The sequence below is a fragment of the Aulonocara sp. 'chitande type north' Nkhata Bay genome, linkage group LG6, assembly GCF_057382095.1.
Source record: "Aulonocara sp. 'chitande type north' Nkhata Bay isolate Kocher_YH1m ecotype deep benthic linkage group LG6, A_spYH_male_GT1.1, whole genome shotgun sequence".
Classification (NCBI taxonomy): domain Eukaryota; kingdom Metazoa; phylum Chordata; class Actinopteri; order Cichliformes; family Cichlidae; genus Aulonocara; species Aulonocara sp. 'chitande type north' Nkhata Bay.
In genome coordinates this window covers 29,575,884-29,599,169 of record NC_141349.1, presented here as the reverse complement: position 1 = coordinate 29,599,169, position 23,286 = coordinate 29,575,884, and the positions used below count along the sequence as shown (strand labels likewise).

Genomic DNA, 23,286 nt, shown 5'->3' with positions numbered 1-23,286 from the left:
TTAAATGTTTTAGGAATTACAACAGTTCCCATAAATAGTTCTCCATTTTCAGAGGCTCAGAATTAATTGGACAAGCAAACATACTTTCAAGTGCATGGATCATTTTTATTTCTTTATTTATTTCCTGGTCATTAATTCCAAAAATCAGTTATGCTTATGTTATGTCTTCTGCTAAATTCTTATTTGGTCTTCCTGTTCTTGGGTATGATTAGTGGTTTTCACCTTGTTGTGAACCCTGTTGTTTATTTCCATGAAGGCATTCATTCGTGAATGAAGGCGTCTCTTGACTGTAATGATGATGATGATGATGATACACCTACCTTCTCCTCGTCTTGAGTTTTTTTTTAGATGTTATGAAGTCTTTTTTCTTAACCATGGAAATAATTCATCATTTCAGCTGCCTTTTGTGGTCTTTCAGGTTGTTTGGTGTTGCTGAACTGGTCATTGCAGCAGCTTTTTTTTCAGCTTTAGTGGCGACAATCTTCGCTTTCCCAAAGGTTCTCTTTGGAACTGATATTTAAAATTACAGTGAAAAGCATTTTTTGAATGACTGCTTCACAATAAAGCAAGGGAAGACGTCTCAGGTGGCCATGAAACTGCTTGTCGATTAATTTTGAACCTCTGAAAATAGGGGTCTGTGTATAAAAATGACTGTAATTTCTAAACAGTTAATGCAAACTTTTTGTATAATCCCTTGAATTAAATCTTGCCGACTTTGACCAACAATCTATGCACATAACACTGTAAATCCCCCGTGGTTGTTATAAGAATCCAAGACTCCAAGTTAAAAAAAACTAAATTTATTTTACACAATCACGGTTATTTACACAATTACATTTGGAACCATACTTAATATATGATATATAAGAAAATAATGTGCAAAATATATCATGATTTTCAAACTTGTGATTTTACCCAGCAATGCTATTTGACACACATACACACACTTGATTTTTTTTTTTTTTTTTTTTTGCCACATACATCGTAACGCATCATTTCCATTTCCTGAGTTTGAGACCTTTGCCCCCCAGACTCACACCTATAGCCACACAACCTTTTTGCATAAACATCTGAAGCAATGATTGTGTCAGATCTCAATCAGCCATACATCTAGAACTCAGAGCATATCATATGATGACTGCATGTCACACGAATGTTTCTACAATTATGACATATACAGTAATTACAATTACACAGTAACATGTTGTACACCTCACACAAAGTTTTTCCTAAAATAAATTGATCAACAATTATGCAGTTTTAGTGCAACTTATCTACTTCATCTAACACAGTGCAGTACGTGGATTGGTCTTAGGGGTAATTTTCACACTTCAGCAGACTGGAGACATTTACTGACCACTGTTTAGCTGTTTGTCACATACATTACAAGGCAGGCAAACTGTAATCTGTCACTTCTGTTTGGTAGACAGTAGCTGTGCGTGCTGTTTTTTTTTTTTTGTAGTAATATCTGACATTGCACAGTGTTTTAGTTTTTACAGTGTGAGTCTAGAATTCAAAAAAGTTCCCAAACACTAAACCAAAAACTACAGTAAACAGTAGCACCCTATTAACAGCTTACATTATGTAACATGTATATGGATAAAAAGGTATTTGAAAGATTGTGTCAGGACAAAAGCAAGAGGAAGCGACAGCTGTCATCGTACCAGCTTTTCAATAATTTGAATATTTCAGTAGGTGACAGGTCATGTTTGTCAGCATTCTTGTGTGTATACTGTGTGTGTGTGTTTGTGTGTGTGTGTGTCAAAGAAGCAGAAAACGGTAGTGTCTATGAAGTAGAGCAACTGTTACAAAATCAGATCTGCTCCACTAAGTGATAGCTTTTTGAAGCAAAATTTCCAGATTGCTGAGTTTTTATTATGCCACATGACTGTTGATCCAAATACTCATCAGCTACGTGCTTTTGCTTGTTGCTGATCTCTCCACTGTCAGAGACAACATTGTACTCTGGAATTATTCCGGCTGGCACAGCAGGATATTCAAAAGGAATGAACACCGTCAGGTTTAATCATAACCTGCAGTAAAAAAAAAAGTTGTCCTGTGACTATAAAAGCAGCCTACAGGTTATTTCATTAACTGCAAAAGTTGACACTAGTACTGCCAGTCAATGTGCCAGTCATTTCAGATTGACGGAGTGAAACTCTAGTTTCGGAAGCAGCTCATCATGACTCAGAGGTGATTTCTATTCATTTGCTGGATTAGATGTTTAAAAGAGAGAAAGGTCATTGCCACTGCCACAACTACTAAAAGTGTCTCTGTGGGGTCACTTCATCACATCAGTTGATGATGCCAGCAAATGTATTAATTGGCAGAGGAAGTCCTTTGTTCATGTACTTGCTCAGTCCAGCATCTTTATCCTCTTCCAACTTGTATTTGGACCTCATTGTTTTCTGGACACAGTATCCTGGATCCACACAGGGTGAGACCTCGATGCTAAAACAAAAACATATTTAACATGGAGATCAGTTTGGACTGCGTGGAAACTAATTAGCTCCCGAACCAACTGCAGCTCTCTTTTACCAACTAGTACTGTTGTAGTTGTTAGCAATGTAGCATCACACATTTTTTCCCTTTACCAATGAGACACCAAGCAAAATACACTGACAATACAACTTAGACTACACTCTTTTACCTCTGCACATTTCTGTAGGTCCTGGAATCATCTCTGTCCAGTATAACAGTGAAAGAACGTCTCTCCAAAGTGCGAATTTTAATGTTGCTGGTTCGAAACTTTGGCGGCTCCTGCAAAATAATGCACTTTGTTAAAAAATATTTGCACATATATATATATATATATATATATATATATATATATATATATATATATATATATATATATATATATTAGGGGTGCAACGATATTCGTATCGATATTGAACCGTTCGATACAGTGCTTTCGGTTCGGTACGCATATGTATCGAACAATACAACATTTGTAATTTATTTTATCAATTTTCCTTCTGACGATGCTGTCTGTGTTGAGCGCTCAGTGAATCTGTGTTCGACTACTCCGCCTAGGCTGCACTGTCGAGCGCAGATCCACTGAGCGCTCAACACAGACAGCATAGTCAGAAGGAAGAGCGCAGGGCAAGCTAGCGAGACAGAAGTTAAGCTCTACTTGCAACAGGCAAATTGAACCTCATTCAGATCTGGCGTTTGGAATTATTTTGGTTTTCATGTGACGTATGACCCTGAAGGTAAGCGAGTCATGGACTAAAGTAAAACAGTATGTTGGATGTGCCATGCAATGCTCAATTACATTGGTGTGAACTAGTGTGTTAGCGCAGTTAGCTCGTTAACGTGTTGGCCGTCTAGCCCCATGCACGGAGCGATCGGCGGTAGCTCGTTAACGGAGATTTGCCGTGTTGTGGCGTTAAGGTCATTTCAACGAGATTAACCTGAAAGCACTAGTGGGAACACAACGAATATGACTGCACATTTACACCGACATCATCCTAGTGCAAAGACAAAAACAACAAGCATGCTACTAACTTTAGCCGAGTCATTTAGACAGCTGTTAGCACATGATTCTCCTTATGCTGCTGAGAATATAGCCCAGAAGAAGCGGATAGTATAGCTTTTATTTTGGAAAGAGCCATTTCTCTGTAATAAACTCTCTTTTCCAAAGATGAGTGATTCCTCAATCAGATACAGGGCTTGCAATATCGCTAGCCCGACGTCCTGGAGCTAGCGATTTTTTTCAGTCGGGCTACCAAAATCTTTCTCTTCCCTGCCCGTCGGGCTATTGTAGGAAAAATATATGTCAATGCTTTTGCATTCTTTCAGAAATGTAGCTGGGTAATTATGTCATTGGCATCGGTGAGCCACTGTCAATATGTGACATATTGAAGTCGCGTTTGAATTTGCGCTTGTTTTTTTGCTTTCACTTTGCAATCGTGCGAACTGTGTATAGAGAGCGACAGCACTGATCTGTGAGTGATGATAATTTGTGCACCAATTCCTCTGACATCGTCTTATTAATCGTTAGCTTACTATGCAAACATGACAAGTGAAATCTCCCGCAGCTTAAACATGTGAGAGGTTGATCGCGCAGAGAATCGCTGAGCTTATGTGAGTGAGTGTGTAAAAGCATTTCAGTTCTGCTGAGCCAAATAAGACAGGTCAGGGTGAAGAAGTGACAGCCAAAGAAAAGCTTACCACAAAACGGAGAAGTTATGACAAATCAGACTATAAGGCAAAAAGAAAGTGCAGCTTTATGGTTTCATGGACAAAATAATTTCTGTGGCTGCGATATGACGAGCTAAATAACCAGGGCTGCACATAAGTGGTCCGCAGGTGCGCATTCGCTGTCAAAATAAAAAACACGCACAAGGGTTAGGGTTAAATTTAAAAACTGTACTTTTGAGTTAAAATATATATTTATAATTTTAATAAATGACAAATTAAAAATGCATGAACATTTTTTTGTATCGAAAAAATATCGAACCGTGACACCAAAGTATCGAACCGAACCGAACCGTGAATTTTGTGTATCGTTGCACCCCTAATATATATATATATATATGCGCTTGTGGTATCTGGTCAACTCACCACAGTGTTGTTTTTCGTCTTTACGGAGGTTTCATTTATCATCAGTGTCAGACAGTTTAGATCTACAACATAAAGGATAAGAAAACACAGAACTTAAAAACGTATTGACAAAACTACTGAAAGCATGACTCATTGAGAAAATTCTGCACCTTCTGCTTCATTGGAAGGAATGGCATTGATCCGAGCACCTGTCATCCTGACCGAAATCCCTTCATCGATGTCACGGCCACTTAATGTCACCTGCACTCATACAGAACCACGACACAAACAAGTGAGAATGAGTGGTTATGCATTCACACAAATGCATCAACACAAGCTACAGAATCAGGAGTGGGAAATTTTTCAGCACATCTTCTGGTAACTGTTAAGAAGTTTGGCTAAACTAGCACTAATAGCAATCCAAGAAAAAAAATGAAATTTACCTTTCTGTAATTCATTGAGACCATAGCTCCGCATACCTCCCCCGAGCTCTTCCTGTGTTTATCTCCTTGTTGGTTAGAGAAATGTGGTTAAACTTGACTGTGCACAGTTACAGTAAAACATAGAATACTGGGAAAAACACTTCTAAGAACAATTTACCTCTAACTGACGCAGTGATATGCCTGAATTCAGGGAACTCCATGTCCAGATGGGTAAGAAACACTTCCTCCACTGGCTCCTTCGTCATGATGTTGAATGAGATCTAATGGAAATGACACAACGTTTAAAAAATTTGTTTATATTTGAAAAAAGACACTGACAATGCTCACATGCATTGTGTTGAATAAATTTTGTTTTCACTGATGAAAAGAAGAAAAAAAAAAGACCACAAAGAAAATATGTAATGTTACCTTAACAAAGTAGATAGCGAAGTAGACCGGCTGCTGACCAGTACGGACATAATAGGAAATTATATCAGAGATGAAGGGCTCTTTTTGCCTCTCGCTGCTTGCTTGTTGCTATAGAAAACAAAAGACCTGTAAAATTAACCTGACTGCACAATGTTGTAACTGCATAGTCATTTTGATTGCACATCAATCAACTGTATCTGAAATAGATGTCACTAAATAGTCCACGAAAGGCAGGAAATGCAACAGCGCTTGTTAATTTTGGTACTATGCTAAAGCTACTGTTCTTTAAGTTGACAGTTTCAGAGTTTGTGTTTCAGTTTGAACTCTTATGCACCATACGAACCCAAAGCGATGGCATATAAAACTTTATTTTACATATGAATTTAATCTAAGTATGAGGAAAAGAAAGAAGGAAATAGTTTTGCCAGAGTATACTGAGAAGTTTCTGCAACGAAGAAACTTCTTCGTTTTTCAAATGCCAAACTCACATCAAACAATGAACTGTAACAGTAGTTTACATGCATGTATATCACTGTTCATTTTCCAGTTTCAGAAGTCTTCTATTTCCTGTTTGAGTTTACAGAGCAGTGTCAAGAAATCTTTGATATAAGCTTACTTTACTTGTGGTTTCAGTGAAATCAACATATTTATTTTCCTCACAGTATGTTATGCAATGCAATTTCCTGTGCTTTACCTCAAGCACTCCAACACACACTGCCACTGTCTACAGTAATTCTCCACTCTCATTTAGTTATACATTTTAAGTATCTAACAAAACCCTGCTTTTAAATATGTTTTATCGTACCATTTTAGCCAGGTTGGGAATCATTCTACCCAAGCTCTTGATGTTGCAGTTGTACCATGGGTCAACGTTGCTCAAATAGGAACCAAGAGTGCAGGAATCCCCCTTGGATTGTTGGTGGTTTTCCTACAAACAAGGAACATGGAAATGAAACCATAAATACCTTAAATGTGGCTCATTACATCAAAGCACCAATCCACTACTGCAGAGAATAAACTAAACTTTGTGAATATGAAGTTTCACATACTGATCTTCTGGTTAAACAGAAGCCATTCAGTTTTTTTTATCTTTTGAGGTTTGTTATTTACCAAATAATCAGTGGTGTGCTGAAAAGAGGAAGTTCCCTTACTTTAACTGGGGAGCTGGGACTCCTGGGACTGCAAACAGGGATGTAGTAAAACTGGAGGTCGACTTTCATTGTGAGAAAAAGCCTTCGTGCTTCCCTTTTTCTGCAAAAGCAAACCAGAGATTCATGAGGAGTTTAAAGTGTGTTGAGCATGATTGGATTTTAACATTTAGCCAGATACCTACAATAGAAAAAGTACTCTTGATTCATAGACCAGTAATAAAGTAAACTAAGTAACTGTGAACACAAATTGTAATTCAAGATTTGATGTAACGATTTTCCTCCTACTGTAGCTTCCTATTGCTGTTATGACATCATTTTATTTCATTTTTCAGTTAATGTACCTGCACAACTGTCACACAGTTAAAATATGTTCCCTAAAATAGAAAGAGCGGTCATTGTTATACTACAACAAACACATTTAACATCACACAGAAATACAGTTTGCTTATATCCTCTATTTGAATAAGCTGAGCTTCTCATGCTTACTTTAATTTTTCTCTGTAAAAAGACATTCCAGGTACTGTGTACTTAATCTAGTGAGAAAAAACCGCAAACAAACACTGACCAGTAAAGTCATGAGAAAGAAAACCTATGTAGCTACATGTAGATTTAAACCACAAGAGACAGTTCCCAGCTGCATCTGTTTAGACACTGCTAAATTTGCTCTGTTGGTTTCTGTCTCGAAAGTGACTACAGTATAGCGTAATAAAGTAGCAGAAATCATAAATGATGTGTCACAGCTTGCAGTAGCAAACAAATAAAAGCTATATATTTGGCCACATAAGAACCTAGAATACTAAAAGCGCCAAAGCAAAATTGGTCAATGCATCGTCATCAAAAACTGTATTCATTGTGTGATGTGAGTAGTCCCTCACCTGAAGAAGTAATAGGCTTTAGCTAGGCGGCCCAGCACCCTATCAGTCCCCATGATGACTATCCTGGCAGTAAGTTGTCTCTGCTGCTTGGAGAAGGGGTTGTGCATCACACTGCTTCCTGCTCTTCTCTGCAAAGTCATCCCTCTTCTTCCTCCCCTCCCTCCACTTCCTCCCGCTCCTGTGAGGCTTGCCTGGTCCTCCATATTTTCCTGTATCAGCACCATACTGTCTTTTACGCTTGGTTTCATTTTGATGCCTCCGCGCCTCAACAGTTTTGAGTCTTGCTCACTGGAACAAGAAGGTATGAGCATTAAATCATTGTATGAACGCTTCCTACAGTATGCATGCTGTTGATGAGGACCTTTAGGTACAACCATATTTCACATGACTTTGGGGGCAATTTACATGAAATACTGTGGCTCAAAAGCATGCTTTGGAAAACAGACCGGAGTTTTGCACTATGCTACAGTACAAAACCTGCATATTAAACCATGCAAACTACAATGAAACTTGTTATTATGACGAAATAGAAATTATTAGATTTACTTTTTGGATTGTTCCCATGGTCCAGTCATGCTGACGGCATCCAAAGATGGCAGTTGGGACGGCTCAGTGCTGGGCGGCAGGTCCCTTTCAATACCGCTGTCGTTGGACATAATGGAAAAGCGCGTCATGTCACATGGCATCATGTCAATGGGCGATTCACCCAACTCGGGGTCCTCCTGCTCTTCAATGATGGAGAACTGTTCTGACATGGAACTGGATCGAAGCCACTTGGCCAGCTCTCGCCCTGTCAACAGTTTGAACATTTGTTATGCACATGCAATACAGATAATGTTACTCATATGGAGTCATATAGACTCATATACACTGAGCTACAGTATGTGAGTCCTTTCAATAAATGTCACATCTGGTCTTACCGCATTACTTACTGACAGTTGTCATACTTTTGTCTACACAATCACATGACTACTTCAGATGCTGCTTTAAGTCACATCTTCAACAAACTAGTTTCCCAATTATGTGTGAATCTTTCAGTAGGAGTCCTTAGTTGTGCTCAGAGAGGTATTCTCTATTGTGCCAGACTGCAGTGTACACATTTAGTTTTAATTTAAAAATCATTTTAAATTTCAATAAACGTACACTCGCTTCAGCTATAGTCACTCTGAGGGCTCCACTGATTCAGTTCAATATGGGCTTAAATTATGTTGTTGCATTAAGTGTGTTAATCTCTGATAAGTGAAATCAATGTTAATTAATGTTCAGTGTCAGACTGACTCTTGTAGTTTGACTTTACTGGTTTCAGGTATATTAAAAAGTGTTATTTGGTAACTGAATGAAATCATATCTGCACTAACTATTTAAAAAAGCTTCTCTTTCTCAATAAGCTTTGATTTGGACTGAATTTTTAACTATTACTGTTGCGAGAAAGGACAAAAGGTAGATTTGTGGAACAAAACCAAACTTGGCATCATGTTTCTAATATCAAACAAGGAAGCAATTCAGCAAAGATATAAAAACATATTTTTTCCCCTTAAGTCAGATGATGGATTTTTTATTTTTGGTGTATCACCCAAGTCTCGGCCTAATTCATCTCAGCTTACTGTTTGCAACAACATCCTCTAGAGTCCCGCCAGCATTAAGAGACACTCACAAATATCCAGATCCGCTGTCCACAGGTGGAAGCTCATCTCTGGGTTAGGAAGAGGGCAGTCACATAGTGGTCCACCAGACAATGGTTCTGCAACACACACAGCGGAAAGCAGAGAGAGGAAGAGACCAAAACTGTCACAATGAATATTAAAAAAAGCACTCGCTAACTCTACAACTTCCTCTGTGTAAACACCCCTGTCTATCCTTCAGTGTTCCAGCTGTGATGAAGCCAGGGCAGATTCATCAGATAAACCGATGTGATAACAGCAGGGAAAAGAGTGTCATGAAAATGTATACCTGGAAATACTAATAATACATACAGCTGACTTTACACATTGGCCATGGGGGAAACAGCTAAACAGAAGGTCGTGTTTGATCTTAGCAACAGGCGATGAATCCAGGCCACATTGTTATATAAAACATGTCCATCAGAGATAATGCTTGAAAAATACACTGACTGGTTTACAGTTCACAGCTTGGTTAGACTGAGATTTGGCCCTTTTAATGTTGAGATGCTTTGGACACACCAAATGAAGAGCTTCTGTCATACAGTTTGCAACGACATAATTTCTACACTCGTTCATTTTTGTTGATTATCCTGCTATAATTACAACCCAACAAAGCCCTAGAAACTTGCAAAGGTCTATTTTTCCCAACCACAATAATTTTTGAAATGTGACACTGCAGGCATTTTTGATCTGAATGTAAAGAGTACTCACAGATTACTTTAGTAAAAAAAAAAAACAAGAGCCTTAGCATTTCAATACTCCCCTGACTGCAAGCTGAAAAAGCCCTGAATGCCCAACAGGTCAGCAGATTCCAAGCTTAAGATGGTTAAATAAGGGTAGTTAGGACTATAAAGACTATAAATTATACATGTGCACCTTCTTTCTACTTCATGGAGACTGTAATGACTATTTTTATCAATTAATATCAAGAGAGCAGGTACACCAGATGTTATCACTTCTTGATTTTTCATTTTCCATTTGGCTTCTGCCTCTTGATGTGACTGTGGTTCTTGAACTTCTTTCACTTTCTTTCATGTCTACCTAAACCTGTAAGTTCATGTATGACTCAGACAGACGAACCTTGGCCAACAGAAATGTGGTCTGGCACAGCTCTGTATTTGCTTTTCAGAGAAATCCTACCTGAGTCTGCATTGGCAAGAATCTCGTTGTACAGCTGGAGAAGACGGCTCCTCAGCACTCCCCCCTCCCCTCTGACGCCCTCCTCCAAGCTCTGCTCTAGCGACGCCAACACTTCCTGAAAATATGGCTCAACTTCTTGCCCCATGTCCTGTTGCAAAACAGACAAACAACTGGCTGAACACACACGCTCTCGGGAAAATAAACATATACAGATGATGTATTCATAGCAAAGAGGTGAGAGGTCATAAATGTGCGTATGCCTGCCCCTGTGTGTGTTCTGCTGAGGTGCTATCTTAGGACCGGTGCCAGGAGACATTTCCACCATGCAGCTCAGAAACAACACCCCGTTATTCATGATGTTTGGTATGACTCTACACAATTTTATATCCAGCTGTTATATAAGAGCTCCTTCTTGCCACCAACAGAAACATGATTCAAGCATGTCACTTGAACTAGGTCAGGCGCATGATTGCTTTGTGCACCCTTCATCATTGACTTGAGCCTCCCCACAAGTGTAATACATATTCACGTCTTGTCCTTAGCGGGCGACCAGCGGCGGTGGTCTGCCGCGCAATTCACGTGATAATAAAAAATACAGAATATCCTCTTCGTATGACTTAGTATTATTAAAAATAAATAATTAAATGGCTTTCTACAGAACCTGTTAAACTCAGCAGTGCTTCCTCAATGCTTTCGCTAGATCGTCATCTTTTCTGCAGTATGTTTACCCAAACATCCGATCTTACTTCTACCAATCACTGACTAATTTCAACTGTAATTCTCAGAAAATTTATTCTGCATGAGTGGGGAGAGGGACCAGGATGTGTTCACACTATGTGAGTCACATTTGTCCTAGATGGTGAAGTTCAAATGAAACAGTGACTTCTATACCAGGTCTAATTAAAAACAAACAAACAAACAAACAAGTGAGGCATATAGAAAATGTCCACATTTAACTTTACACTGCTACAAAACATAACTCCAATAATAAGAACAAGTGTACTGACCTTGAGGGCTTGAGCGAGTTTTGGCCCATGGCAATGCTCATCTCCTAAAGCAGCCTGTATAGAGTGTTGTACCACACTGCGCATGTGATCTAGAGGATTTAGAAATTGACCTGAAGATGTAGCTGATACCTCAAAATCCCCCGACACAACTGTTACCAAGGACTCAGAGAAGACCTCTGGTTCAGCTAAAACAAAAACCCTGCAGATATAAAAAAAAGACTTAAAGACTGAACAAAGAAGACAGCTGAGGAAATGTAAATATCCAGTTCTAAAAGGGTTTAACTCAATCAATAAGTACATTATTTAGAGTTAACTCACCTCTCTTGGAAGGGATAGTGCACGGTTTTTAATCTCTGCTCAGCTATGACCATCCTCTGGTACATTAGACCTGTAGATTAAAGCAGCATTAAATGGTACTATATGGTTGCAATAATCATAAAAGAGACAGGTATAAATGTCCGTTGATCTTAAGTCCAATGGAAGTGAGTTCCACAATCTTAAAAGCACAATCTCTTTTGACCCTGATCTGCCTCAGCAGCTGTTTAAACATGTTGTTCTAACATATACAAGCTTCTTACCCCATATTTTAAATTCAATCACTATGTCAAGGTCAGAAATAATACCTGGAATGAAGCGTTCAGTTTTTATCTGTCTTGTGTAGCTAAGGCCCACAGTGCAATAGGGGTGAGGAAACGTCAGCAGCCTCTTACAGAAGTCGTAAACCCGCTTGTAGAGTTCATCTGGAATATATGCTGTCTGGAATGTCACCATTAAGGACACACACACACACACACACACACACACACACACACACACACACACACACACACACACACACACACACACAAGGTTTACAATACAAGTAGAAGTCACAACTACAACTTTGCGTTTATGCTTATGAATGATAATTTTCTCAGTGTTGTTAAGTCAATTTGTTCTAGGAATTAAAACACAAAATTCTCAAAATTCTTCTATTAGGTGCTACGGACATTACCATAGTGAAACACACTACTTTACATGCTTTAAAAGCAATGCGTGGTTTTATTTTATTTTTGCAGTCCAGTAAACCACTTTATAAATATTGAAAAGAATAACCACACATATATCAATTAAATGTATTTAGCTATATTCACGTTAACAAAACCAAGCCTAGAATGCAAACAAACAACAAGAAATAAGTGAATTAACAGAAACAAACAGCTCTTGTGTACCTTTTCACAGAGTACTAATGCGGCAGACAAACCATACCTGGAAAATGGCATACATCAGTGTGTGGAGCAATGGGATGATGCATTTGCGAGAGTCCCATCTCTCCGCCTGCAGAGATAACACATCATATGACAGGGTGCACATATTTCAATAAAATAATCCAATTTCAGTTTCTATGAATCCCAGATAACTGCAGTTTCCTTTGTGTGAAAAGGGAAGCATTTTTTTTTTCAAAACCTCCAGTGTTTGCTGTCAGCATTTGTTGGTTTATGGTGATGTTTTCCTTTAAAATTGTAATTTAAGAGTGTCAATGGTAGTGCTTCAGAGACTTAGAGATCAAGTACCTTTTCCAGCTCCTTTATCAGTAACCACACCAGAGACAAGCTACTTGCAGGATTCTTTTGAACCTTCTTATGAAGCGTCCATCTCAGCATCCCTGCACACACATGCACAAACACACACATGCACGCATGAGCTTTTAACACAGAAAACTAAACACACTCACCAAAGGTGTCAAATTTTTCTCCATACCAGTGCAAATCCAAAAGATGTTGATGACTACCAACAGAATGAGTCATAGTTTTGCTGACATGGCTAAACATTCCACACAGTGCTTACTACTAATACTTACTGGCTTCACTAAATATCTACTCTGAGTGGAAAAGTTTACAAAAAGGAACAGACTTGGTCACAGTAAAAATAATCACATGATGTGGCTCATAGGCAATCTTATACATGAGAACGGACTCAGCTGTAAACACAGACAAACACTATCACATCTTTTACATCTGATATTATTTTGGATAAGGCGATTGAGATTTTTTTCTGGTTTGTTTTTACCTTTGTTGAAACAGTCAGATTGCTGCAGCTGGTCGGTTTCTCTGGGCAGCACAGCCTGGATGCTCCGGTAGAGCTCTGGCTCTGGAACTGTAGGGGAGCCGTCAGCTGATAATAAAAGTTGAGACACTGGGAGTTTAAGTCTGAAAGATTCTGTTTTAAATTTGCATAACTGAGCTTTGTGTATAGTTATTTGAGTGGGTGATCTGTACCTGTAGGCTCCATACTACACATGTTTTTTGAGCTATCCCATAGGGCCATGTTGGTCAGGTCTCACACACATCATGTGTCCATCAGCTGTAGACAGGAAATAGACATGGAAAGTGAGCGTCACTTATGTTCTGTCATGTCTGCGTACAAACACTAAGTGGACAGACGGCCTTTCACTCTGCCTGTCTAAGGGCAGAGTGAAAGGCTTGTTTTAATACCAGCACTGTATGTGTTTTCAGACAGTGACAATACATCTCTATTTCAATGTATCTTCAGAAGAGACATGTTTTGCATTTGTGTATGGTAAGTGTTCAAAGTCTACCTACGTGAACACCTACACACTCACACACCTCACACCACATACTGAAGGTTAACAGATAAAATAATTAGAACTGGTTCCACACGAACAACCTAAAAGCATTAAAAGTGTCTATAATTAATACAGCCTACTTCCCGTGCTTAAGTTACTTTGTAGAAAGTCCCACACAGGTTTATGAGTCATCTGTAAATCTCCCGTAATACAAATTCATTGTGATATTTGCCCAAGACTGAGAACTAACCACCCATTGTGGCCATGGTTAGTTTAGTTTCAGATCCTTTATGTTCATGATAAATGGTATATGAGATCAGGAAGACACCCTGTTTTTCAAGGAACTGTTGCAGTTATGGAGACAGCTTGTTATAAATATTTGCTCTCTTCACTACTCAGAAAAATGCTGAATAAAATAACTGCAGCAGAGAAGGAGCAAAAGACGGGAGCATAACATACCAAGACTCACAGAAATAAAAATATGACAACTAAGTGTTTTCACTTAGAATCTATAGTAGATATCCTCTTAGTATCTAACAAATAAAAACAAAATCTCAAAAGCTATATTCTTAGTTTCATACACGATGGCACTATAACCAAAAAGCATCCAAATCCATTTCTAACACACAAAGTAAAATAGAGATAATATAACATAAACTTACCCTGTTCCATATAGGGACAGGCAAATATATCGCCCAAGTCTGCTATATTCACGCACTACACAGGCTGTACTGACATGTAAGTCACAGGAGTCAAAGAGACTGAAAGCGAGTGAGACCGTGAATCACACGCAAGTGAGGACAGCGATTCATTTCTGAATGTATTTCCTTTTGTATGAGGCTAAGAGTTGTGGGCACGAGCTCAGTTACTTTTGGTTACGAAGAAGGGAGGTGTGTGGAGGGGTGTGTGGGTACGTGTGCGTGTGTGTGTGTGTGTGTGTGTGTGTGTGGGGGGGGGGGGGGGGGGGGGGGTCTGTGCAGGTTTCTGAAATGAACGTATTTGGATTTGTTTCTATTTTTAGACTTCTTACTCATACCTTGGTTTCTGGCGTTTATAAACTTTTACACCTGCCACTTATTCTTCCATCTCTAAGTTTACCCATTTGACCTTTTTCCTCCCTTTCTCTCTAACACACACACACACACACACACACACACACACACACACACACACACACACACACACACACACACACTGATTCAGGTCATTCAACTGAATGGGTCTGTACAATGAAAGGACTTAGTATGATGGATTTAGCCCTGATCCCTCTAAGAAAAGCAGCGTGTTCAAAAACAGTGTTAACAGCGCTGCCTCAGCAGTTCAACGCTGCCTGCTTGACCACAAGTTTCCGGTTGCCTCTACCATGATCACTCTCTTTCTCACTGTCTTTCATTCCCCCTTCTCTCTCTCACTCATTTTTTCTCTTCATAGATCTTCAGCTGTGCAGCTGGCCCCTTTAATACACAGGAGGGCTCAAGATATTATCTTCATTTTTGTGTTTCTCTAAGGTATAAACAAATGCAGACACAAAACTAGCCATGCATGCACATAAACATGCATCGCAAATGCATACATTGGCTCTCACTGACACACGGTTGCAAGTGTAGACTCTATGTTGGCTTTTTCAAGTGAAACCATTAATGCAGTACAGGAGCTGACACATACGTAGCACTTCCTTTCTGTCAAATGAGTGGGCAGACAATGCTCTATATTTAGAGAGAGAGAGAGAAGAGAAAGAGAGAAGTAACTTCAACTCAGAAATAACTTAAAAATAGATGTACCCTATCATTGAGAGCATTTCTAAATATGCAGTTTGAAAATCCCAGTCTGCAATAAATGCACTGCAAAAGGTGAGACGGTGGACTTCTAACTGCGTTACATTGAAATGAAAAAAATGTTCATGATCAAGGCATCGAACTTTAAGTCGTCTTATGTAGTCCTACCAATATCCATTACAATATCCATATATGGTATGTAAATAAATATAAAAGGTTTGTTTACACCTCCTAAAAAACACACTTGTTATTTGGACGTTCAGGTTTCTTCCAAACTATTTTGTATCAAGTGTTCGTTTGCAATCCTCATGCAGCAATATGTCATGTTTTTGACAAAAATATATATGCACAAAAATAATACAATGCTAAAATTTACAACTGCAGACATACACCAGCAAATACCCAATGTTTATTTAAAATGCATAAAATCACAAGATTAAGTCAAGTTAAATTTACCTAACACACATATGATCGTGTGATTTATTACACTCATACTTTTTAGCTGAAACAGAAACAAAGACAGGTAATAAACAAGTAACTACATGCACAAATACTATTCCACTGTAACAACTCACACACATATTGTGCCATCGACTTACCACTACCATGGTGCACCTTACAACAAAAAAGCCCTTTTTTCATTTAAGTAGATCACGTGATTGTTTGGTAGAGATGACCACATTCCTACTGTTTGCATAGCTGCTCTGACATTTTCATAGTCTGAAACTTTCATGTATTTAAATTCAGGACTGCCTGTGAATATAGGTAAGTTTGAGTTTATTGTTCTAGTGTTGCAAGTTTTGAAGTTTGGGGTTCATGCTTTAATTTCTTTACTATTCCAATAGCATCTTCTTCTGACAAAGTTGATTCTTTGATTTAGGAATGAATGAGAATTTCTTTATTAATAAAACCAAAAGCTTTGAAATAAACTTAATTACATTTAATTTGAATTTAATTAGATTAAATTAAATTAAAGAGTTCCCAAAGATAAAAAAGGTATGCCTTCAGTCTCGATTTGCAAACACTGATGCATAAATCTGATGCCTGAGGTGACTTGTTACAACGGCAGCAAAAGCATGACTCCCTTTTGATAACTGTAATGACTTGTTGTTTTGCAATCCTATATCTAGGATGGTAACTAGTTTTCTCAATTTTTGCTTTATTTTTTTTACTTTATTTCTCTTGACTAACTTCATTGTTTTTAACTGTGTCTCATTCCCATTCATTTTCTCATTACCAAAGCCCAAGGTGTATAAACAGTCCGGTTTTCAGCTTAGTTCCAACTTCACATGTTGTACTTCCTGTGTTTTTGCTGCGTTGTTCTGGATATATTATCACCATGTCCACAATAAAGCACATTCTGGCCCTGCCAATTTCACTGAAACCTTACAAATAACCCAAACAGTTAATAATTTAAAAAAATTAAAAAAAAAAAAAAGTAGGTCAATATAGAGGTCCCATCCTGTCACTTACCTTTTGGCCTCATGCCAGTGACACAAATTTCCCCATGAGTGTTGACAATTTACGGTTAATGCCATTCAGTTCCTGATTACATTACAGTACACAACTGTCTACACCTTTCTTGTACAAGCAGTCATTGGCAAGCGTTGCAGTGGTCAGCTGAAGCCTCGGACGGTGCTACCTAACAGAAAACAGGAGCGCTCATTTCCGTTGAGGCACACTGCAGACATCTCAGAAAACAGGAAGGGCCTGACAGCACTGTGTGGAAGTGTGCTCATAGAGCAAGAGAAAGGTGGTGTTTAGATGCATGCAGGGGAGGTGAGGCTATATGTGTGTCTGCTTGATTGGAAATCCCCAACCTAGGATAGCTTAGGGTCTTTTGACAGACACAGGTTTAATCGTGTCTCACATCAGAGTTGGACAGAGTGCAACAGTACATATCTGCACAATTTTACCCACAAGTAGACAACAAGTAATACCTGAAAAACAAGTGTGGAGTGACACCTTTTGGACTCGTTCACATAAATATTAATGCGTGTGGTACAGTGAGTTATCACTTACAGTAAAAAGCATAAACAAGTTCCTTGACTTCTTTTTTCTTTTCAGGAAAAAAAAGACATAGTGTAAAGTCCCACTGAAGTCAATTAAGAAAAATAAAGTAAAACCCAAAGCAAAAATTGAGAAAACTAGTTATCAGAATAACACAGGAAATGGACAACAATACAACCCAGAATAGACACTGATTGTCTGTTACTTTGTTCTACGTGTGAATTACTTCACATTGAGCAACAAAACAGTCCCTCTCTTCAATAACCAACAGTTTGTCATCTGTGATTACAACAAAGCAAAGGTAACTGAACACTGCTATAATTTTTCAGACACACACCTGCACAAGCGAAAGCTGCAAAGATATTTCAAAAACAGACATGTAATCTTGCATGAGCAACAAGGGATATCAATCAAATTGATTTCCTGCATCAACATAATGGACAATATGCGGAAGTCCTTTTGGGTGCTTGAATGTGCACATGTTTGTGTGTAAACTTGCCCAACAAGGAATTATCTCCTCCTTAGGGGAGATACAAATATTTGCAACAAAACTTTTAGGTTTTTAGTTTCAGATCGGAGGATCTGGTTAAGTTAAGTTAAAGGTTTACATGCACCAGGTATGCCTCTTAGTGTAGTATGCTAGATCCATCAGGCAACAGGAAGCTGGACAAAACAAGACAGAGAGAAGTTTCCCTTAAAGGTCTGCATGTGAGAGTTTGTGTGTGTGTGTCTGGTAAGGCCTTGCCTGTAAGAAGTGGGTCATTTGGACCACTAGGGTTCATGTGAGGATGTGGCGTTTAGCTTAAATTAGGTAACACGCAAGAACAAGAGTTTTGCAAAAAATTGTATTTTTAACCCAAATGACGATGAAAGCTAACACTTACTTGTGTGTAGTCACCCATGAACAAATACATCATGCCACGCACAAAGCACTTAAAACATAACTTGTACTGGCTGATATACACAAATTCAGTATTTGCAAACTAGGAACTTTTTGTGCAAAACCCTTAAGGCTACAAGTTTAACTACACACATTCATAACACTGACTACAGTGCTTTTTTCTGCTTTTCCTCAAACATTGCTATGAAAGTGAAACTCATCTGAAATATTATTGTTACATTTGTTACATAAGTATTTTGGAACAGTGTTCGCATTCAGTCATACATCTAAATTCATTCAGCTCAATGATCGACAGCTCTGAACACAGACAGCATTGTAAGAACAGTACAGCTGTGACCTCAGACAGAAGACCTGAGGATAACCGGAGCACTGTAGAGAAGTATGAATGATTTATGTTTTTGGTCTTAATGAATAGTAAGCTATTTTTATAGACAGCTAAATCAGCTATTCAATCTTCACATGCAGTTCTGCCATGCTTGTTTGTAAAGACATCTTTAGAAAGAAGCAGCGAATAGGTTTCACATATTTTGTTTGCTTATATAGCCACAAATCAGCTGATTCCCTTACATGGCAACCAAGAAAATAGTCTGGCTGGGTTTCCTAATACTTTACAGTACTGTCCGTCAAACAGATGAGATGGTATCCCTGCTATCAGTCTATCTGTTTAATCAAGTGCAATGTCTCTCATACACACATGGCTAAAGACTGATTGAAATGTAATAAGAAAATTAATTTTATTCATTGACTGACATAAATGTTTGAGGTATGTGTTAGCAGTGCCCTTATTGAAAGTATATAGCCTATAGGGACTTTAACTCACATTCATGTTTTGATATATATTTTTTCAATTCAAGTAGTTGTTCTTGCAGTAGTCAGTAATATTACTGCAAAGGTCTCAACAACAAACATTGTTCGTTTGCTGCCCAAGATCACCAGTCTAACCACATATCAGATCTTATTCAGCCACAGTGGGCAAAAATGGGCGACAGTGAATCACAGCTGTAAACTTTGAAAAAGTAAAAAATCTTTTGGGGTAAAGTGACCCGCTGCTACCGCCACAGGATGTGCCAAGTGCGTCACATAAAGAAAAACAGCAGCACAAATAGATCTTCACACATGTGGCTACGATGGAGCCACTACTTTCCAAGGAACCCACAGTTGCAGAACTGTGCCAAGAAGTATTGCCATTTATTTTTATGTCCCTTAAAACAAAAAAAAGGGTAGTGTCTCAAAGTGAGGCCAGTCTGCGGCCGTCTGTATTTTGGCATCTGCTATACGTGGAACTAAGTGTGTTTTATAATCACTTTCTGCAAGGTTGTGTTTTTGAATTTGTGTTTGGGAAAATTCAGCGGTTGTGTGGGCTAACACTGGTCCAAAGCTGTATCTGAAAACTATAAAGTGACAAAAAAAACTTTAGAAGTTTCAAAACAGAGCTTTCTCAGTAAAGTTCGCTATCTGAAAATTTACTCTATGAAAAAAAACAAGCCGTCATCGCACGCTTGTAGTGCAAAGTGGCACCCTAAAACGCAATGTTTTGTCCAAAAGCGTAACTGGTAGAGATAGTTCACTCACGATAAGGAAAGCCACAAATGCTCAAACGTGTGAAGCTGTTCTTACGAAAGCAGCTGCCATTTTGACCAACTTGTTTTGATTCATTTTAAAGTAAAGTAAAGATTAGGATTTATTTTATTTCCTATTTTCTCTCATATATCTCATATCTCTTATATATCTTTTATTTTTCCAACCTGCTTTAAAAATACACTTTTGTTAATATGTTTATTCAGTTTTCTCAATTTTCTTGTTTATATAACGAGTGATATAGAGTGCACTGTGGTTTGTAGGATCGTATACGACATATGGAAAATACATTAGTTCAAGTAACTGGTAGTGAGAAGTCACGCCGTCTGACTATGCTGCAAATTCTTAAATAAGCCGTAGAAGTTAACACAGCCTGAAGATATGTTGGAGGATGTTCTTCCAACTAAATTTAACAGCAGCTATTAAAAGGTTTATTAAGTTGTTTGTGACCCACAACACCTGAAACTACCCAAGTCCTTCCTGCCATGTCTTTAGGTTATGTGTCAAACCAACATGGCTGAGCCAAATTTGGCAAACAGCAAGCCAAATGTATTATATATTTAATTTATTGTATTTTATAATATATTTGTTCCAGAAGAGAGTTCTACATTGTCAAACATTTTTTGTTATTTATTCATTTTACTTTTGCTCCCCACATCACGAAGCTATGACATCACAACATGATCGATCAGTTTCAGTGTTGATCCTGGACCAACAATAATTATGATGATGCAGGAACAATCTTGACCCATCTTGACACAATTAAGACATTTTCTGTAGCCCGTAGCCACAAACTAAAGTATTTCCTTGAGCACTTTTTTTCCGCCTAAGAATTTTCTTCTCTGTCTTCAGCATTCCAACCAAACACTTCCCAGCAGAACACAAATGTAATGCATTGTCTCTAGCGCTATCAGTGCCCTCATGCGGGCCAGCATTCTCATCTGTTGGTTTTTGATCTACTAAACAAAATTAGAGATTATTTTAGAGATTATTGTTAGGATGCCTTTAAGATACATTTCCCAAAATTCTCCCAAATGTTGCCCTTAAGTGGTTGACATTTAAGAACTAAGAATCCTTTGTGGAGAAACGCCACTACATCAGCACATGACACTGACCCTGTTTTTGTTTCATGGCTTACAGCATGAGCATTATGTAGTTAATTATGTAATTAATTGTTTATTATTGTTATTTTGAACACATTAATAATTGATTACACAATAAGCATATTGGGTATAGTATATAATTAATGATTATTATTATCCTTATTAATAGAACTTATATAGGCAAGTTCTATTAAAGTCTATATTTAATGATTAATCATCCTTAAATTAAATAGGTAAGTTCTGTTCCACTGCTGACACGAGACAGTTTAAATGCGGTCCTGTGTCTCATGGTGCACCTGTTCTGGTCATCCTCTCAACACTCCAGAACATGTTTCTTGGCTGCATTATCTCACTGCAGGCATTTGACTCACCCCAGAAACTGTTTATGAGTGACCGCAGCATTGATAAGGTTATCTTTATAATGAACGAAGTGCAACTAATTTTCCTTATTCTGTGTATTTATATTATGATCATTTGTTGTTCATTCCCGCTATTGCAAGATACTCATGAGTTCCCCTTGAACACCGTCCAAACCAAAACCGCGTCAATGAGGTAATAGCCTAAATATTTTAAGCAGTGAAGTCACCCATCCTTCATCTGTCAGTGAAAAACCTCACCCAGTAGCTGACATCAGTAGTCTGATTTTAAGTAACATTACATTTCTTTTTGCTTCACTAGATATTGTTGCACATTTGCTTAACCAGTGATCACGATTCACAGACAGCCTAAAAAGAGACAATCATCCATTTTCCCCCCTCAAAATAGCTGCTGATTCACTACCCACAAATGACCATCTGCTTTCTTCAACTACAACTAACCATCATTCCACTTAACCCCAAAGTGGTGCCAGGAAGCTCAGATCTAAAACAAGGAAGCTGGAGGAAATGCCGGCTTACTTTTAGACTCAAACAGACACAACAGAGAGCCGGGGCTTCAATCAGATCAGGCACTGTTATCAAAATCTTGCTAATCTTGAAATAAACCGCCGCCCCCCTGTCTTCCCGTGTCACAAGCCAGGATGTGGGGAGGTTTTTGAACAGGCTAGCTTGCACGTAAGAGACTATTCAGAAAATATAGTCGGAATAAAAAAACAACAACACACAGCGCGAGAGAGACCAGGCACTGCAGCTGTCATGAGCAACAGCTACAGAATTTCTTGTCAAATATTTCTGCCTGGAGCTCTACTTTAAAACCACTGACATATCTTATCTCCATATATCACAGTAAGTGTATACTGCTGACAAAATCGTGTACCAGTGTACAAACACAAACAATGTTAAGGCAAAAAGAAAGAAAGAAAGAAAGAAAGAAAGAAAGAAAGAAAGAAAGAAAGAAAGAAAGAAAAAGAAAAAAAAAAGCCAACATAAACAAAAAAGCATATCTCAAACTTAGCGGCCAATCTCTGAAGTAAAACAACAGCATAAACAATAAAAATACGCAGGCCATTTACAGTTTCACCTTAAACTGAATGCACAACTGCATGCAAATTATTTTTCATCACTTTCAGTATGTTAGCTACAATTTAACAGTCGTCGACACCAACTTTTGCGCGAGTGAGCAGCGGGTTAAGTAAACTAAAAATGTCAGCAGTTGGTGAAACGAAGATATTCTAGCTTTTAGGGAAACTTACCTAAAGTTGAGCTAATGCAGGAAGCTTCATTCGCTCTTCTTAAATTACTGTACTATTTCTGCGTCTCTGTCGCTTCACTCCAGTCATCTGTCTGACAGCAGAACAATCTGCTGACCACGCCCACTGCCCGGAAACCAATCAGAGCGCTTAACCAGAAATGATCATCTAAGCACGAGCCTTCGATAGATGACTAGATAGATGTCACAGATCATAATTGGTGTTTGTGGCAGTAAAGCCATTTTAAACTGTTTAATGCTGGTTTTACATGCATGTCTCTATATAAAGATATATGTGTGAAGGTGCATATCTTTACTTACAGATGACCGCACGGGTGTCGCTGCATTTCAGAGGGTATTCATTTTTACCTCAGACGTGGCATGCAGTATAATATGAAACACTTACAGTTTCAGAGCAGTCCGACGTTGCTCTGTTCATTCACTGTTCATTCATGTTGTAAACGTAGCCTATAAATTGAGTCGACTTACTCTGC

General features: G+C 38.4%; 1 protein-coding gene across 2 annotated transcripts; it reads right to left on the bottom strand.

The window, feature by feature from the left end:
• Window positions 1–784: 784 nt before the first annotated feature.
• pik3r6 (phosphoinositide-3-kinase regulatory subunit 6) lies at window positions 785–22,879 on the bottom strand. 2 transcript variants are annotated; one of them, XM_086296190.1, is made up of 21 exons: window positions 22,797–22,879; window positions 13,492–13,576; window positions 13,283–13,387; window positions 12,787–12,878; window positions 12,482–12,550; window positions 11,857–11,989; window positions 11,552–11,621; window positions 11,234–11,432; window positions 10,227–10,374; window positions 9,080–9,166; window positions 7,972–8,215; window positions 7,426–7,713; window positions 6,551–6,650; window positions 6,205–6,327; window positions 5,400–5,507; window positions 5,149–5,251; window positions 4,992–5,056; window positions 4,719–4,809; window positions 4,570–4,631; window positions 2,651–2,760; window positions 785–2,451 (listed from the first exon to the last, which is right to left on the bottom strand). In XM_086296190.1, exons 2-21 carry the CDS (start codon window positions 13,538–13,540, stop codon window positions 2,295–2,297), a joined length of 2,403 nt encoding a protein of 800 aa, XP_086152316.1. In that variant the 5' UTR covers window positions 13,541–13,576; window positions 22,797–22,879; the 3' UTR covers window positions 785–2,294. The 2 variants fall into 2 exon arrangements, with proteins under 2 accessions (XP_086152316.1, XP_086152317.1); XM_086296191.1 differs by having other exon boundaries at window positions 13,283–13,369.
• Window positions 22,880–23,286: the final 407 nt, after the last annotated feature.

Bases quoted from the DNA above. Each gene is read 5' to 3' on its own strand.
- pik3r6 (XM_086296190.1), bottom strand. From the start codon at position 13,540: ATGGCCCTATGGGATAGCTCAAAAAACATGTGTAGTATGGAGCCTACA. The intron at 11,433-11,551 runs GTGAGTTAACTC...TTATATCTGCAG, and splicing joins CACTATCCCTTCCAAGAGAG to GGTTTTTGTTTTAGCTGAAC. The intron at 5,057-5,148 runs GTAAATTGTTCT...CTAACCAACAAG, and splicing joins TATCACTGCGTCAGTTAGAG to GAGATAAACACAGGAAGAGC.